This window comes from Pteropus vampyrus, unplaced genomic scaffold, assembly GCF_000151845.1.
Source record: "Pteropus vampyrus isolate Shadow unplaced genomic scaffold, Pvam_2.0 Scaffold116, whole genome shotgun sequence".
NCBI classification, from domain to species: domain Eukaryota; kingdom Metazoa; phylum Chordata; class Mammalia; order Chiroptera; family Pteropodidae; genus Pteropus; species Pteropus vampyrus.
Genome location: NW_011888897.1, coordinates 3443705 through 3463593, shown reverse-complemented (window position 1 = coordinate 3463593; position 19889 = coordinate 3443705). Strand labels below are relative to the sequence as shown.

Sequence of the window (19889 nt, the reverse complement as noted above, 5' to 3'; positions counted from 1 at the left end):
GTGTTAGATTGTTACAGAGCAGCAAACTGGCCAAAAAATCCAGATCGTGACAGCACTTGATCATAGTACACAAGGCAAGCAGTTCATTCTGACAAATCACGATGGCTCTACTCCAAGCAAAGTCATTCTGGCCAGGCAAGATTCCACTCCGGGGAAAGTTTTCCTCACAACTCCAGATGCAGCAGGTGTCAACCAGTTATTTTTTACAACTCCTGATCTGTCTGCACAACACCTCCAGGTAAATAACTATAGAGTATCTTTTCATCTTACACTTGAAAAAATTAAAAAGCATGTCATAAGTATAAAGCTTGACATTAAAAATTTAGGTCCTGCATGTTGAGTAGGAAAAAAATTCTTGCATAAATTTATGTGCTGTGCAGATTGTCTGTGGTGACTGCCCTTTCCTAGGGGTCACTATAATTTCCCCTTACGCATTCTCACACCCATTTATTTTGGGGATTCTTAGTGCATGCAGTAAAATTCACTCTGGCTGGTTTGATCAGGAAGGGATTTAACAAAGGATATTGAGAGCTCAAAGAATTGTTCAGAAGGCTGAAGAAACAGTTCTAGGTCAGGCTTCCAAAAATACCTACTGGAGCATGCATCAGAACTTATTTCTAGGAGACATGCTGCTCCTGCACAGTTAGGACACTGCCAGGTCAGGAGCATCTTCTGTAGCTGTGGTTTCCAGGACCACCCTTCCTGTGCCTCAGACAAGTAGCTGCCAAATCGAGAAATTGGTATGATAGTTGCCGTCTTCGTCACTGCCTTTTCTGTTGTCATCTACATCTTCACTGATGTAGCAAGCAGTCTGCCCTGTGGTCTGCTTTAATTCTGGAACTTAATAGTGTAGATTAACTTTACATTGAGTTAGTATTAATTTTTGCTAATTATACATATTCTTCAAGAGCCAGTTAAGGCTTCTACACACTGCATGCCTGTGGTTGTATAGAAATTTTTAACTGCTGGTTACTAGAATTGAATGCAGATACAATTAAATCTTAAGTTTGCCTTCAGAAATATTTTGGGGAAGTGCCACTTAAAATTGGATTCCAGTCTACGGCCATGCTACTCTGAACAAGCCCAATCCCATCTGATCTCGGAAGCTAAGCAGGGTCGGGCCTGGTTAGTACTTGGATGGGAGACCACCTAGGAAGACCAGGTGCTGTAGGCGTAAAAAATTTAGAAAAATAAGAGATTGTAAGATGACAAGGTCCTTGCAAACTGTGAGGTCAGCCAAGGCTTGCCTCACCTAAAAAAAAAAAAAAAAACTTAGGTTCAAGAACTGACCAAAAGATACATGATTATTAAGAGACTGAGTGGGAATTAAAATTATATGTTCCCTACCTCATGACATATATAAAAATTAACTCAAAATGGATCAGAGACCTAAATGTAGAGCTAAAACTACAAAACTCTTAGAAGAAAATGTAGGCATAAATATTTGTGAACTTGTATTAGGCAGTAGTTTCTTAGATATGACACCAAAAGCACAAACAGCAACAACAATAACAACAACAAAAAAATTGGATTCCATATTCTGTGATGAAAAACTGACCAGACGATTTCTTTTAGGATTAAAAAACTTCTAATTCATGAAATACAAAATTTTGCCTCTGTATCTTGATAGATTGTGTTATTATTCCATTTACATCATTTTTATTATTTTTAGAAACTGAACTGCTAAGGTAGAAAATGGATAGGATTAAGTTACAAGACAAGTCACTAAAAAAATGTATCACATTATACATACCTTAATTTCTTTTATTAACAGACTTGAATTTTTTTGAACAGCTTTACATTTACAGAAATATTGAGCAGTTGGTACAGAGTTCTCATTATCTCTGAACATAGTTTCTCCTGTTCTCAACATTTTACATTAGTATGATACTTTTTTATAATTAATGAACTAATATGGATACATCGCTAACTAAAATCTATAGATATTTTTAGCTTTCCCTAATTTTTACCTAATATCTTTTTTTGTTTTAGGGTACCATATTACATTTAGTTGCCATGTCTTTTTAGATTCTTTTTACCCATTGTGAGACTTTGGCTGTTTTTCTCATGGATAGACTGGGGTTGTGGATTTTGGTTGAGGAGGATCACAAGAGGTTAAGTGCCATTTTCATCACATCATACCAAGGGAACTTACTGTGATGCTTTATCACTGGTGACACTGACCTTGACCAATTGGCTGAAGGAATATGTGCCAGATGTCTCCACTGTAAAATTATTCTTTTAAAATTTTTTTGTGTGTTTTAAAAAATAAAGGTAATATTGGTACTTTGACTACTTTTCTTTGTAACTCCTTTTCTATTTAAAAAATTTAGAGTTATCTTTTATGCTTTTATAGCATATTTCAATCGTGTCATTCCATGTGGAAAGTTTCTTAACTGTTCAAAGACAAATGTTATGATGGGACTGATGACTGCTGCAGTAATGGGTGAGATGCATTAAAAATAACTCAGGTATTTGTGTGTTTAACAATCCATTTAATGAAATTATTATGATATAGATGAAAAAGGTATTCTTACTGTCTTCTTATAGCATTGAAATTTTTACTTGTATGTTAAGAAAATTACAAATAGTTTAATTGCTATATTCATAATAATAGAGTTCAAAGTTTCATAATAACTTATGAAAAAGAAAGCAAAAAGTAGGATTGACTATTCTTTTAATTTTTTACATGAATGCATTATTGAATAATAACAAATTACTGTGTTTTTGTTTTGTTCGGGGTTTTTTTCTTTAGCTCTTAACAGATAATTCTTCTCCAGACCAAGGACCAAATAAGATTTTTGATCTTTGCGTAGTATGTGGAGACAAAGCATCAGGTAACATTAAAAATAGCCTCCTGTATTCCGTTGTTAAAATAATGACCACACTGCTATGTTCCTTCTACTGATAGTACAAAGAAAAGTAAACAAGCATCTAGTTTTTATGGTTCGTATTTGTAGCCTATGAACTTTGACCGATTTTTCCCCAAAGCTTTTTATTCACGTAAAGATGTTTCACTTCAGTGCAGTTTAATTTGATCTTTGCAGTGACGTGAAATGTATATTTCAAAGAAATATGAAAGACAGTTCACCTTTTGAAAGTAAATGGAAATTTTTTGGATGTGATACCAGTTTTATCAAAGGAATTGCTTAAAAATGAGTCTTGATTCTTAATAATACATAACATTAAGTTGTTAACCTACTTATTGAGCTCTGTTATCATTCTAGGAATATAGAGTAACTTGAATTGTTGAGGTGGAACAAGCGCTGGTTAACCTTTTTTTAATTCTTTGCATAGCTGAGCAGGCATTTCTCCAAACTTATTACTAGTACTCAGAGTTATGTCATTTTAGTTCTGGCCATTGTTACTTCATGCCAGAAGTACAAAGCCATGTTCACTCATATATATTTACAAGGGCCAGTAAGCTATCGTTTAAGGGCCCAGTTTTTTCTTTAATCCTTTTTAAGCTTTTCCATAGCTTAATTACAAAAACCTATACTAGAGCTTTTCCCAGAGTATGTTCAATTTGTTAATAGATGTTGCACCAAAGAAATAGTTTGTGAAATGATAGGTTAATCAGAGTGCAGTAGGTTTCTGCAGAGATTTCAAAAGTGGAACCCACAGTGAGGGGGAATTGTTACAGTTCGAATATTAACTGACATGCCTTTTTTGGAATATAGTTTTCAGAATAAAATATACAGAATGTAACAGGACTATAATTTGTAAATGATCTCAGAAGTAAAAATAGATATTATATTAAAGGGTTATGGGTGATTTTGTTCTTCTCTTTCCCAAATTTTCCATACCATTGTTAAGGTTACTTTATAACATTTAAAAACTCATATTGTTTAATATATTTTATCAGAGAATATGGTTGTTTCATTCTCTGTTTAGTAACTCCTGAAAAATTTTTTCAAGTCATAAACTCAAATCTGTTTTATCTCATGTATTGTTTAAAGGGAAGAAATGGGCTTATTTCATTTCTATTCTAAAATATGTGACTTGTGTTTTCCTAAACATTTGTCTCTAGGACGTCATTATGGAGCAGTGACTTGTGAAGGCTGCAAAGGATTTTTTAAAAGAAGTATCCGAAAAAATTTAGTTTACTCATGTCGAGGATCAAAGGACTGTATTATCAATAAACACCACCGAAACCGCTGTCAATACTGCAGGTTACAGAGATGTATTGCGTTTGGAATGAAACAAGACTGTATGTATTAGCTTTAAAGGAGAAAATACTTTTAAGGATTCAGACAAACTCTAGAAGTATATTAAAATTAACATATGTCAAATATATATGCTTTTTAATTTAGTTTTCCAACTAAAATATAGAAATATGTATATATGGATGTATTTTTTATTCACTCAACAAATATAACAGTTTTTTTATTAAACTACTAATGCAATTAATAAGATAACAATAGCTAACACTGATTGAGCTCTCACTGTGCCTAGCTCTGGATATAGCATATGAATTAACTTTCTTATTCTCACAGCAAAAGTCTATGTAGTAGATACTTCTACTGTTACCCATTTTATGTTTGAGTGAACAGATTTAGTAACTTGTCCAAGGTCACACAACTAATAAGTGACAAAACTGGATTTGAATCTTGACTGGTTTTTATTCCCCTCAGAAAATGTACATTTTAATAGCTGTACTATACTATCTCCTAGGTATCATGAAATAAAATTCCAATGAAATAAGTGAAATATATTCCCTGTATTATATATATGAAGACTAAGCAGTTGAATTACTTCTCAAAAATCCCCCTACCCTTTACTAAAAAAATAGATCTAACTTTAGTCTTTTTGTGGCTCTTTGTTAGTATTATTTTTCAAATGGTTAAATATTATTTCATTTTTTAAGACTCATCAGGTTTTCCTTCTTGACAATGAACTTTTAAAAAATAAGAGTTCCTCTACATTTTTACCACAACTGAAGCAGGCAGAGAAAAGAGTGATGCAAAATGGCCAGTTTTACTATTTACTATTATCATTTACTAAAGCAACTTCGTTGAACTAGCAAATAATTTGTAAAGATTGATGATTATCTTTGGAGTTCTGTTATGGTCGCTATGTCTCCCATTAGCAATGGTGACCTACAGCTTACATTTATTCTTGCCTTTAAATTCTGCATTGTGATATAATAGTCTGACACATTTTTTGTAGCTGTTCAGTGCGAAAGAAAACCCATTGAAGTATCACGAGAAAAATCTTCCAACTGTGCCGCTTCAACAGAAAAAATCTACATTCGGAAAGACCTTCGAAGCCCATTAGCTGCAACTCCAACTTTTGTAACAGATAGTGAAACTGCAAGGTATAGTAAAAACAACAAACAAAACATATATTAAGTAGCTGGTCATTTGTTTTTCTTCCCATCGAAACTAAGGCTGAAATTTGTTCTTATTTGTTACAGGTCAGCAGGACTGTTAGATTCAGGAATGTTTGTGAATATTCATCAGTCTGGAATAAAACCTGAGTCAACTGTGCTGATGACACCAGATAAGGTGTGTTTAGTGCAATTAACTTAAAGCTTAAATATTTTTAAGCTTTTAAAATGAGTTCCTTTTCTTTATCTTCTCTATCACTTTTGCCAATTGATTGGCCCTAAACATTCCCTATTACAAATTGCTTTTTTTTTTTTTAACGTGAATTATCAACTTAGTAGTGTCAGATGGCAAAACTAACAAGTTCGATGTCCTCTATTCAAGGGAAAACAGTCCATGGATTGGGGGAGTACAGTGCCTCATAAGCGGTGGAACACTCTTCTGGAAGGATTTTGGGCAAGAGTGAGTTTTATAGAGTATTAGTAGCAGCAACAAGGAAACAAGGCACAATTGGCTGTGAAGTTAGGGATTTCCTTGTAAGGCTGGTGGGTCCTGTTTTCCTAGGGTAAGGTAAGCTAGCTAAAGCTGAGTTGGAGGACTGTGATCAGTATATGTTAGGTTTCCTTGATAGGTGTTTCCTATAAGTACAGGCTGACTTAGGTTTAGTTTTATGACATGGGTGGGATCACTGGTGGCCTCCATTTTCTGGATCCCAAACCTATGAGAATAAACTTTATCAGTAGAAATGTTTATTCTACTTGGACAGTTATAGCTTCAGTGTGAAAGTGACAAACATCTAACAATCTTCACCTTGACATCAAAGTCCTCATAAAGAGGTATTTATATGTAATAAGTGGAAAAATTTTAATATTCCTTTTATATTCCCCTACAGATTTTGTAGTGTCAAAATACTTAGAATATTTCAGATGAAGAGAAATTTCTAACACACCTGACTCAAAACTGACTTGAGGCAAGAGTAGGAATAGGATTTCAAGAGCTCTCATATTATATACCCAAGTCATCTGGGTTCTCTTACAGATTTGGAGCAGCTCTTTATTGAGCAAGGCGTCTAAAAGAAAAAAGGTTTATTTAGATTGAGCATGTAGAATTTCTGTAGTCTTCAGAAACCCGTATGAGAACAGAAAGCAAAAATTTCTCCTGAAGACTCATATCTGAAGACAGATTTTGTCTATGGCCATGCTACCCTGAACACACCCAATCCCGTCTGATCTCAAAAGCTAAGCAGGGTTAGTACTTGGATGAGAGACCACCTAGGAAGACCAGGTGCTGTAAGCATAAAAAATGAAGACAGATTTTTCAGGGAGCCTATGACTCTTATTTCTCTCAACCTATAATTTGATATGGTTTTATATATCCTATTAGATTATTCATCCTATTTATGGCCCGATTTGTTATATATTTGTTGCTTGACATTTTTAAGGCACTCTTAATACGCTCTTAAGTCAAATTTCAGCTGCCACTTACTGCCACAAATGCACAACAGTGGAGAAGTTAGTTGACCTCTCAGTGCCTCAGGGCCTTCTTCATCTGTAAAATAGGGATAATAAGAGTGTCTACCTTATAAATTGGGCTGTAGCTTGTTGCTCTTAAGTGAGGCCTCTTACCAAATGTTTTGAGATAAGATTTCTCTTAGCATTGTCTACGTGTTTCAAAGTTATATTGGTAGGTGCAATTTCATTGACATGTTAACTCCTTTAAGAAAGGAAGAGAACTAAATTTTGTTGAGAAATTACTATTTGTCCACACACTGTGCATTTCCGTACCTTTGTATTAAATTGTAGTAACAGCCATGTGTGGTAACTTTCTGACAAATGGTCAAAAAACCTAAGTCACAGGATGAGGTCTTTCCACATTGCCTAAGAATCTCCTGTGGCAAAAACTTAAAAATCTAGTTAAATGGACATGTTATGAAGTAGAAGAGAACATATGAGTGTTTAAGTTTTAGTCGAAAATTAAAACACCTAAAAATGTATAAGAACACTGGCGCAGCTATTAGGAGCAGACCTGACTTCCCATCCTGCTTCTCCTGTTTACTGCTGGAGTGACAATGGATAATTCCAAAGGGCTTCTCATTAGGAGCAGGAAAGCCCCTGCTCCTAACCACTGCACCAGTCTTCTTATACATTTTTAGATGTTTTAATTTTCAACTAAAACTTAAAACACTCATAAAGGAATGATAGTTCTTACTTCACAGGGTTGTAGTGAGGATTAAATAAAATATGTATGTAAGTAGTAATCATGTAAGAACTGGTGGGTTGCTCAGTAAATGACTTTGAGACTTATTTTGGGGAGAGCACAAAAATGGTTTCATTCTACTTATTCACCAAAATTAATTTCACATCAACTAAGAATTGACATAACAAATGAAACATCAAGGAAACATGTATTCTCTTAGGATTGAGAACACTAAAAACAAAAGTCATAAAGGAAAATCCAAAAATAATCATTAAGGGGTCCTGTCAGTAGGCCATAGAAGGCAACTGAAGGGCTTCTCATTAGATTAGATTGGAATAATTCGAGCATTTAAAAAAGAATGACTAATGGATTGAAACACATCAAATATATAAAAATCTATGAACTTGAGATGATACTCAAAATTCATCTCTCACCATTAGAGATTGCTAAGGCATTGACTTATTGTTCTGAAAATTGATAAATAAAAGGAAGAAGAATTAAGAACTTCTGCCTTTTTTGTACAAATTATATTTCTGGGTAGTCAGAGTCAAGGAGAGTTCTTTTTCATAAAAGATAACTCATCTGCATAAATAATATACAAATATATGCACCATTAACAAAAATAAAAGTTGAAAACAAATGGGAAACTATGCAGTGTTTAACACAAGCCTAGCAACTTAAATAGAGATTTTTCAACTACATTTCACATAATTTCCTGGTATTTAACAGTGGTTGGTAAAAGTTGACATCCTGTGAAGTCTGTTCAATAATACATTTATGTTTTTTTCTCTTTTCAATAATATTAATTTTATTACATTTTATACAACTTTATAGTTAGTATAATATGCTTTGGAAATTATAACAATATCAGAATTCTAATGCTAAAAAAAAAAAGATCATCTAATTTATATATTTTTACAGAGGAAGCAACTGTGACATGGATACATGAGCCATTAAGTGCCATTTTTGGTTTAAAGTAACTTTTGTATAAATGTTTCCTAGGAAATGTACCTGATGTTTTTAAACTTGTATTTTCCTCAGGAAGTTTCTAGATGCTCAGAGCTCTTTGATTTTACTTTCTAGATTTCACCTTAGAGTACTTTTGGCATTTCGTAATCTAGAACTAAGTATTTTGGATTTGAAAGTTTACTGTTAACCAACGTACAGAATTTTAATACTTTTTTCTTTTTCTTCAGGCTGAATCATGTCAGGGAGATTTAAGTACATTGGCCAGTGTGGTTACATCATTAGCAAATCTTGGAAAAGCTAAAGATTTTTCTCAAAATAGTAATGAAATGTCTGTGATTGAAAGCTTAAGCAATGGTGATACCTCTTTGTGTGAATTTAATCAAGAGATGCAGACCAATGGTGATGTTTCAAGGTAAAGTGCTTTTTAATCTTAAGCATCCTTTTGCTTAAGTGTTCTTCAGTATTTCTTAAAACATTTTTATGTTGAATATTATTTACAGAATTTTCAGGAAACAAGTATTTCTGTTAGACTTAGAAAATTTAAGGCATACTAAGTTTTAACTGAAAAACTGCATTCAGTGTAAAATACTGTCTAGCAGGTTACATTCTAAGTAATGAGCAATAAGTGAATATTCGAAATATAGTCATAAAATTCAAGAGTTTTTTTTTCCACTAAAAATGATAATTTGGGTCTGAAATTTCAGTTATTTTAGTTGACAGATTTTATCTTCTGTGTATTTAGAATTAAACATTTTGTCTTATTAGGCAGTCATGTTCACTTTCCCCACCAATTTTTAGTGTTGAAATAGATTTAAAAGATTGAGTTGAATCAACTACAGTTTTATTATACTTTGGGAAACTCATCAGAATTCTATTTTTCATTCTTTCAATGTTAATATTTAGAATGTAGAAACCAAATTTCTTCAGGTTTTTTTCACACTCTGTTCATCATCTAAAATATTGAAGAAACTCCATTTAAGAGTCTCAATAAGTACTTTGTTGAACATGGGCTTTTAAGGAACTCTAGAAGGCATCTCATTGAAAAATAGGGGAACCATTTTGAATAATTATTTGCTAACATTATTTAATTATTTGCCATCCTGATCTCATATTCTTACAGTTTAGACGTAGCTGTGTTACTACAAGTTTAAAAATATTCTCTAAATTTTTAAATAAAATTAAAACCTAACTTTGTGTTGTGTAGAATACAATAATGTCAACATAACTTCTTGCCCTTGTTCTTTCTAAATAACTGCTATATGTAGAATAAATGAGCTGATATCTTGTAGTATCAAATGTATAACTTGTAAAAAGCATATTTTCATACCAAAGCATGAGAATTTTTCTCCTTCTTTATATAAGATTTCTTAAAAAGACTAATTCTTTGGTAGTACATTACTATAATACAGTTTTTCATTCTATACATACAAAGTTTAATTTGTTGCTTTTGGAGAGAGTCATAGATATCACTGAAATAGAATGTTCAGTGATAACACCAAAGTTCTATTTTCTAGACACATTTTAGGCCTAAATCTTAATTCCGGAATTTTATGTAGAATTTTCATTTTATTGTGGAGATTGGCCAAGCTCACAGCTTCTGATGTCTCCTTATAGGGCCTTTGACACTCTTGCAAAAGCATTGAATCCTGGAGAGAGCACAGCCTGTCAGAGCTCAGTAGAGGGCATGGAAGGAAACGTACACCTAATTGCTGGAGACTCGAGCATAAATTACATCGAAAAAGAGGGGCCACTTCTCAGCGATTCACATGTAGCTTTCAGGGTATTTCCATATATATATTGTATAATTTTTATGTTGTATTATCCATTTTGATTTTAATCTTCCTTTCAAAAATCAAAGTATATTTGTTATGCTTTTAAAAGTCAGAAATATCCCTGATAGAATTTAAAACAGCAGCTAAAACATACATCTGGCTATATAAAATAATGGCTTAATAAAGCAGCCTGTTTATAAATCATAGTTATAATATCAATGGGTTTAAGTCTATAAAAGTTAGCTTTTAGAATATTTAGACATAGTTGTTTTTTTTTTAACTTTATATATTGGCATTCATGATGTGTCGAATGCACTGGTTTTGTTCAGCGCCTAGCTATTATTACTTGAGTGTAAACCAGTATCTAAGACCCAGATATTCTGCTCTTACTATGGTAGCTAAAGAGAACTGCATTTATTACAGATTGCCCCAATTAGCTAGCACTCAGAATTATTTTAAGAAGGTAAAAAATATTTAATACATTTTAACTTTTGTTTTTTAACTTTTTATGCTTTAACCATTATGGAGAGAATACATTTGTAATTTCTTTTTTGTTCCCCTAAATACATTAATTTATGATAGAAACAGTACATGTAGAATACTAGAAACAGTTCACATAGAATATTAGAAAATAGCTTTCTGACATTTGATTTGTCACTTAAGTAATGTTTGTACCACAGCTATAGATATGCTGACCATCGAGGCTCTATTTAAGACCCTACTGTTTTGACTCCTCCATGTTAACTACTCTGTATCTTTGCTCTGTCAGCCAGCAGTACTGTTAGCAAATCATACGAAAACTGATTGGCAGTTCTTAGCAATACATAGTCCTGGAATACCTGAGTGTAATTGCTCATAACTTTACTATGGGTTATACATTTCCATGGGTTTCTTATGAAAATACAGTTATCAAATAGATATACGTGTTACCAGTAGAAATAATGAATACAAAATAAATATAACACTGGCCAAAATGACACATGATAAAATATATTCACAAAATTCAACTTGGTAGAAATAACCACAGAGAAAACTCTCAGTGACTTAAGCAATAATTGCTGTAATTTGATAGTCAATAAAACAGATCAATGAAACCAATCTTTATATAAAATTTTACCAAAGATAACTGGTATGGAAAAAATTAGAAATGTTTTTATAATGTACAAGAAAGCTTTTTATGAGGGCTGTAAGAAAAGGCAATGTCCTTCTTTAATATTATAGTAGGAGCTGTGGAGAAGGCTGGAGCAAAGCAAAACTGATTTTTCTCATTGCTCTTTATTATTCTTAATAAAAAACATTTTTTTGTTTTCCTAGTTTTCTTTTCCACCTTTGGACTTTAATGGAAAGACAGGGTAAAGGACAGATGTAGGAAGAAGTCCCATTGCAAGGAAAAAGTACTCTAACTTCTACCTCTATAGAAAGTAGAAATAATCTACCTTTTTTTATTGTTGATGTTGGTCCTCAAAATTTTTTAGTCTTTCAAATATTTGTTTTGGACAGATGAATTAGACAAGTAGAGCTTTTTATTTTTTCCATTCTATCTTTAACCTGCTGTATTTCAGATATCCTCAGAATCAGCACTATCAAGTTTCTAGCTCTCCTGAAAAAGAGAGCTCCTTTCTCTTACTTTTGTTTACAGTCTCTGTGAAATTAAGAGTTTTTTTCAATGGCTTCCCAGCCTGGTACTTTTATGGTTAGTTCTTTAATTGAGGTTTTATGGTTATGAGTTCCAAGACCTGACATCTATAATCAAAAAATCCATCTTAATTGATGAGCTAAATAGCATTTTGTTTCTCTTGCGTTTTTATATATGGTATGGTTTGCAGCTTGCTTTCACGTACGTTTTTTTCATTTGTGCCTCACCACAATCTGTTGAGAAGGTTTGGATTTTTATTGTCATTTCATGAATGAGAATAGAGATTTGGAGGTTTTCAATGTCTTGTTCAAAGCAGTCCAGACAGGAGAAATAGTCTAATAATGCAAATTGCATTTGATTCTGAAGAATCTAGGACAATAGAAATATTTAACATTTTTCTTAAACTTCAGAATTGTTGGTGTGATTTCATATACCTTATGCCACTTGATTCTTACAATTCCTTATACAAATAATCAAAATGGATAGTAGTCTCATTTTCAAATAAGTGTATGAAACAGAGGTTAAATGATATCCCAAACTGTTCTTCTCTCATGTTTATTATCTCAGCGTTAGAATCAGAATCCTTCCAGTCACCATGTTTGACGTTTGGGAGTCCTTCTCATTCTCCCTGTGCCTCACTCCCCTCCATTCCCTGACTGAATCCTAACCCCTCTGTTGTTTTGAATTTCTTCCTTTCTCTTCATTTTCATTGCCATATTTCAAGACTTTTAATATTTCTTACTTAAACTATTGTAGTAGTATCTTTGTTTCTAGTCCCTCTTCGTTTTGTCCTGTGTACTGGTAACAGAATAATTGTTAAAATCAAGCTAATTATGTTACTCTGCTACCTAAAAGCTTTCAGTAACTTCCCGTTATAGATATAAAGTCCATGACCTTTTAGGACCCTCTTCATTCTGATCCAATTGCCCATTTCTCAGACAGGCCACTCCCTTTCTTAGCTTCTGTAACTCACTCAGTTTCTCTTTTATCCCCCTGTTGAGTTTTAGCTCTTAGCTTATTGGCTCACAGTGAACTCTCAATAAGTGGTTAATGAATTAATATATGATCCAGGGCCACACAACTAATTAATGTCAAGTTGAGAGTCTAAATCTCTTTACTCAAGTCAGATAATTTTTTTTAAAGCTCCATCATTCAGCCTGTTATCAGAATTACATACAGAAACTAGAAACTGCTAGAAAGGTAATTGCAGAAAATAACTTCTAAAATAGGTAGCCTAGTTTAGTTCATGTCAATACTCTTAAAATTTCAATGTATTAAATTATATAGTTTGAAAAATGTGTGTAATTCAATTTATAAACCTAAAGTTCCAAAGGCTTTTAGGAAATACACAATATTTATATTCTACAAAATTTGGGGAAGATTTAACATCTTTGTAGTAGAAACTTACTTACTCTATATAGAGGAAGAAATATTTGTCTTTGCAATCAAAAAGACTTATTTCTTTAGCCAGCATCAGCTTTCTGATTCATAATGCTAAAGGTGTATCTTGCCTTAAGAAAATTAAGTATGTAAAACATAAATTGTGAGATATTTTCTCTATAATATATAATATAATATGGTCGTCTCTTAAATAATATGTTTTTGTCGTGTATATTGCAAATGATTTCAGTTTTATGACTAAAACAAAGTTTTCATTGTTCTAACCACTGTTGTGTAAGTCAAGGTGCGTGTGTGTTTTTTAGCCCTTACATCCAGTTTTTACATATTCAATTTTAAACTATTTAGCAAAGGGTATTCTTTGCTGTGGTTTTGCATCTTACCTACTCTTCCCCCCTAAAACTATTAATCTTTGGTAATTCTCCTAGTTTTTAGGCTTTTTTCCCCTGTTCACCTTTGACAGTTCTGAAAAGTTATGATAGATAGATAGTTCCCAGTTTGTTTTTTACATAGTTATGTGTAGAAACAGTTGTATCTTAATGATTGCATTTAAGATGCTTAATACATGCTTCCCTACAGTTCTCTTAAGAATTATTTTAAATAATGGTATTTTAATTTACTGCTCCAGTAAACATTTCTCAAACATTTAAAAAATTACCTTCTGATACAGTGGTCTCCAACCTTTTTGGCACCAGGGCCCGGTGCTCCTATGAGAATCTAATGCCTGATGATCTGAGGTGGAGCTGAGGCGGTGATGCTAGCTCTGGGGAGCAGCTGCAAATACAGACGAAGCTTTGCTCGCTTGCCCACCGCTCACCTCCTACTGTGCAGCCCAGTTTCTAACTGGGCACGGACCGGTACCGGTCCGCAGCCCGGGGATTGGGGACCCCTGTTCTGATACGTGGAATTTCAACTGTTAATTGCCTTGTTGTTTTGTTACTCGGCACCATTTATAAAGAGGTAAACTGTTTGGGGCTAATATTGAACAAAGGCAGTTAATATCTTTTACATTTTTATCTAACATTTCTGAAGTACTTTTATATTGTTTTGATGAAAACCTTTCGATCTGTTTGGCATCACAGACACCTTTGAGAATCTGATGAAAGCTATATGTCCATTCCCCAGAAAAACATGTGGACACATTTACCTACTTCACCCAAGGGGTAGACACTGCTGTTAAGTGTGTGGTGTATTTCCTTTTGTTGTTGTTGTGTGTGTGTGTGTGTGTATATATATACACACATACATTCATACACATAATTTGGGTCATTTACATGTTGTTTTGCAGTTTTTCCCACCTGGGTGTCTATGACATGTTTTTTCTCTGCCATTACATCTCAATTTATCTTATTAATTTTAATGCCTACAAGATGCTCCATTAGTAGTACTACAATGGACATCTTTATACATGCTTTTTTTTGTGCAGGTATATAAGTATTTTTCTAGAATAGAGATTTAGAAGTGTCATTATTAGGTCACAGGATGTACTCAGTTTTAAAATTTTGATAGATACTGCCAAAATGCCCTACATTTTACCTACCCTCAGTAGTATGTGAGTACTTGTTTTCCTATATCATCACATACAGGTAAAATTACATTTTATTTATAGCAACAAAAGTTCTCTAACAAGATTTTTAAAAATTCTTTTAAAAGTGTTTTGGTGTTGGATATTTATTTTCGACAGTGGTCACACATTTAAAGTAACTATGTAGGGTCAGCAGTATAAACGTAGCCTGTGAGTATTATGGTCACAGATTCATTTTGTTTTACCTGTAGATTAAATGGAGAGATTTTACACAGAACCTGCTATTTGAACGTTAGAGTAGGTAGTACTGAGCCCAGATTCCCACATTTTCAGTGTGTTAAATTCAGGTCACAGCTGTGCCCTTTATCTGGGAATATGTACTTCCCAGATGGTACCGGCAGGCCTCCTTCACTGATTACTCTCCTGCTCCTGTAAGCATTTGAATTTGTTCATCTCACAGCCTAAATGAAAAGAACATTTAATGTACAGCATTGATCCTTAAACTGAAGTTGTTGTATACCATTGTTAATAAAGAAGAGGAGGAGAGGAAAAAACACATTAGACCAAGACATTAAGTAACTTTTAAAAACACTACCAGATAATATCATGGTTGGTTTTTATTAAGTAGGATTCTGCTTATCTGAATATTGCTTTGTTAAAAACTACGCTCTCATTTATTCTAAATGTTTTTAGCTATAAAATCCAATGACTTAGATTATTTCAAGATTTGCCTTTTGGTAAAAATAATAGACTCATATTTGATACATTTATGTTTAACTTTTGCAAAGAAATGATCATTTAGAACTGTCTGTCATGAGATAATTTACTTTGGTTTCTGTTCACACTAGCTCACCATGCCTTCTCCTATGCCTGAGTACCTGAATGTGCACTACATTGGGGAGTCTGCCTCCAGACTGCTGTTCTTATCAATGCACTGGGCACTTTCGATTCCTTCCTTCCAGGCTTTAGGGTAAGTGTTTTGAAGTCCTCATATATAAATGTGATTTTGTAGCACAAATGTTCATTGAGCAAGAACTTATATTTTAGGAGGATCTGCATTAAAGGAAAAAAACGGTATAACATTATAACTTTAATTTTTGTCATTTATATTACAAATCATAGCAGCTAGTTGTTTCTGTGTATTATTTTTATGTGGTAAAGTAGCCATGTTTCATAAATTGACTAAGATAACAATTTGAGTGGATTATATGTGGTGGAGCTGGTAAATCATGGCCAGCATTTTGTAGGCCGTCTTTGAGTGACTTAAAGATAGGAAGGATGTAAGGATGTCCTAAGGTGGCTTTTTTCCCTCCCACCACCACAGTTTCAGTGCTCATCTCAGGCATTTTAATAAGGAGCTGAAACTTGCAAACAGTGAATATATTTTAAAATAGAGATAATTGTTTTCTAATCATGTGACTGAAAAAAAGAGCAAGGAAAAAAATGTAAACCTTTAGTACCACTGTGATAATTTAGAAGATTGATCCTTCCGTTGAATAGCACATCTTTATTCTGTTCCAAAGTCATCGGCTGTTAATGGAAATGGTCTACGGCTGTTAATGGAAATGGTCTACTGTAAGAAACACAAGCTTTACTTAAAAGTTTGCCAAAGTTATTTAGATTGCTGTAAAGTAACTGGTATGAAGAAGCAAAGAGACCATGGAAAAAGTTAAGCCCATAATTAGAAAAGTATTAATCTAGTTATAGGACCCTGTTCACCAAAATGATTTCGTAAACGGTTTACTTTCATAGCCTGTACAAATAGGGATAATAACTGCCCACTTTATCCTTAGAGAATATTTTGAATATAACAAACGTATCTGAATCATGGCTTTAAAAGGCATATATAGAACTCCACTATAATTTGGTTTATTAATCAGTGTCGAATATACCATGCATTAAATAATGTGTTTAAGTAATACAATTACATAAACTAAAAGCCTGATTTATAATGGATTACCTTTAAAATGATTGTTAGCCCTTTCAAAATAGCATTTAACTTTCAGAATTTCTCCAAATACAATGTTTTATTTAAAGAAATAATTAAAATACAATATAAATGTACACGTTAGCAGTTTATTTTAAAGCATTAACTATAATTCCTTAAGCTTATACTTGACATACTTATGCCTTGAAAAGTAACCTGGTGGTATTTTTTTTATAATAGGCTATCAATTATTATAGTAAAACAACAAAAAGAAGGATTGGGAGGTAATGATTTGAACTCCTGGGATTATTTGTAACACCACTGATCTTAAGTACTCCTGTTAAATTAAGTGTGCTATGGAAATAATGCAAATGTTGAAGAAACCAAAAATAAAGCCTGAGGTTTCTATTTATAATGTAGTATAATTTTATAGTGGCAGCCACATTTCTCTGTGATTGTATTGAAAATTGGTTTCAATGTGACAGCCACATGACTCTTTGCAATTAGAATTAACTATTGGTATAGTGTTCAAGGCCATTAACTGCTAGGTAAACTATTAACACTATCTAAATAATTTATAATTTGAATTAATCAGATGGTAAGAAAAACTATTCTAAATCCCCTAGAAACTGTCATTAGTTGCATTTTTATTTTTAGATATAATACTTGAAAACAAAGCTCCAATTTTATAGGGAAACAGATAATAGAGAAACAGATAAGCAACATTAATCATTTTCTAAAAGTCCAGTTTATTTTGATCACTTACTTTAATAATAGAAGGAAACAAAACTTAAAGAATCTTAAGAGATGGTTAATACTATTTGTATTTACAAGGCTTCTGTGTTTTATAAGGATATTGCTTTTCTGTTTAAGATTTGTAGTTTTAGTACTTCCAGTAATTAAGTTGTTTTCCAATTCTACCTGAATAATTGAGGTAGATGACTACACAGTAGTATAGATTAAATTGGGGGTGAGGGCACTTGGCACAGTTTGTCTGGAGTAAAGGGAGCAGTCTTCTCTACCTAGATTTTTAACTCTATTATCTCTACCTAGATAATTAACTAACAGCTCCAAACTATCACCATTTTGCTACAGGAGACTTGATGTATGGAAGGAATACTTTTTAAAAACCTTCCATTAAACGTTAAGTCTCAAAGTCATATCTTTTAAAGTCCCACTACCACAAAGCAATGTTTACTCTAACTGTGGGTTTCAGCTCCATTGCCATAGCACTATTTTTCTTTAAGGTCCAGACATAGCTTCATTTCAAACAGATGCTACCAGGTAAAGTATAATGCCTTGGGTTTATTTGTGTAGAAGCCAAGTGGTTAGATTATCTCCAGCTATAGATAACTTCAAGTCATATCCCTTTATCAAAATAAATATTATAAACAATGATCTGACCTCTAAGTTTGAGTACTACATACATATTTTAATGAACACTAACAATATAGCATAGTAAAGTACCTATACCTATTTGTAAAAGAAGTTGACATGTTTACCCTTATGCAGTTTATTGCTTTTATTAACACTTGCATAACTTTCCACATACTTGACTGATACTGTGTAATGATTTCATAGACTTTGAACACCTGGGTTTAGATTTTGGATTTATTTATCTACTAGCTATATCACTTAACTGAGCCTTCATTTCCATGTCTGTAAATTGAAATGCTTCTTTGCAGGCTATGCTGCTTAGGTGAGATGATGAATGTAAATTTAATCCAGTGCTGCTACAAAGTAGTAGTAGTTTTGCTTCATTCTCTTAGGAACCTTCTTTTTAAAGGGGACTTGCTGTTTTTCTTTCATGATGTATTTTTAAAAAACATTTGGACGGTGTAACTAGCTAAACTACAAGGATCTTTTTTGATGTTTGGATAAGAAAGTAAATAGATATCTTTCTATAATTGATCTCTACAGTTCTTTCACTTTTCCTATGGAAACAAAATAATCTGGTAGTTTATTCCTTAGTTGCCACTTTTTATCTTTATTCCTTAAGGAAAGGGTACTTGTACCAATTTTGGTGTTCCTCTTCCTCTGCAGTGATATTCCTTAACCTTTTCTCTGAGTCTCCCCCAGCAATGTCAGAGTACTCTGGGTTTCTGTTTGTTTGTTTTTTTCAGTTGGCTCTGTTCCTTTTCTTGTCCTGTGTTCATTAGTTGATTACCTTGGTTAGTTGTTTCCTCTTTGAAACTTCAGAATCAGAGGTTAAGGTGAAAACTTTTCCATCATGTTTGCTTTTAACCTTTTCCTCATGCTTATAGAAATATAAAGTAAAACATCCCTCTCCTGAGGTAACTAACCCCACCAACCATTTATTGCCCTACAGATCTTTTCCATGCCCTATTTAAACAAATACACTCACACTTACACATCCTGTTCTTTGTCTTTCTTTTCACATTTATATGATGGACTTCTTCTTGTGTCAGCATATGTAAATTTACCTTGTTCTCCTTAACAGCTACCTAGTATTCCATTTGATGAATTAATTATAATTTACTTATCCCTTATTAGTAGGCATTTGAGTTGTTGCTAGTTTTCTTTGTTATTATACCCAGTGCTATACCGTAAGCATTGTAGCAATATATATTTGTCTACTTGTGTTAGTATTTCTATAAAATAGGTTCTTACAAGTAGAATTACTGAGTCTGAGGGTGTGCCTTCTAGTTTTTTGATAGGTACTACCAAGTCGTCCTCCAAAGAGTTGTGAGCCAGTTTACATTCCTGTCAGCAGTGTGTGAGCATGAATGCTTATTTTCGCACACCCTCAATTCTGAATTTTATCCATCTTTTCTGATAAATGAAAATAGTATCTTATCTTTCATTTTCATTGATTTTGAGATTGAAATTTTAATCACTTATATGGAGATTTAAAAATACTGATTTTCTTTTCATTTAAACTTACTTTCAAATAGATTTTAATAGTCAATTTTTTATGGTAAGTGATCATTCTCAGCTACTAAATGGAAAAGAGTGATCAACATGGAGTACAAATATCGCCTAAATAATTTCTAGTGAGAAAAATTACCTTCCATAACTCTTAAATTGGCAGTATTAGCTTATGTTTGAGTATATTCAATTCTCAAATAAAATTTAATGCCGTAAGGAAGGCTGTGATTCTCAACTTGATTAATGATTA

The 19889-nt window shown here is 32.9% G+C and overlaps 1 protein-coding gene and 1 non-coding gene across 8 annotated transcripts in view; both read left to right on the top strand.

The window, feature by feature from the left end:
• NR2C1 (nuclear receptor subfamily 2 group C member 1) overlaps nucleotides 1-19889 on the top strand; it is a 44622-nt gene that overhangs the window by 15667 nt on the left and 9066 nt on the right. For 6 of the 7 annotated variants that reach the window (XR_896215.2, XM_011365903.2, XM_011365900.2 and 3 more), the window contains exons 3-10: nucleotides 8-238; nucleotides 2756-2837; nucleotides 4031-4210; nucleotides 5170-5317; nucleotides 5417-5507; nucleotides 8720-8904; nucleotides 10107-10272; nucleotides 15672-15793. Coding sequence is in view for 6 of the 7 variants with exons in the window: in XM_011365903.2 (XP_011364205.1) it covers nucleotides 8-238; nucleotides 2756-2837; nucleotides 4031-4210; nucleotides 5170-5317; nucleotides 5417-5507; nucleotides 8720-8904; nucleotides 10107-10272; nucleotides 15672-15793 (1205 nt within the window). In the remaining variant the exon portion in view is untranslated. The remainder of the gene's footprint in view (nucleotides 1-7; nucleotides 239-2755; nucleotides 2838-4030; nucleotides 4211-5169; nucleotides 5318-5416; nucleotides 5508-8719; nucleotides 8905-10106; nucleotides 10273-15671; nucleotides 15794-19889) is intronic. The other variant, XM_011365901.2, reaches the window with a different exon arrangement.
• LOC111743590 lies at nucleotides 1056-1174 on the top strand. The gene has a single exon (XR_002781790.1). It is a non-coding gene; the product is annotated as a 5S ribosomal RNA (ribosomal RNA).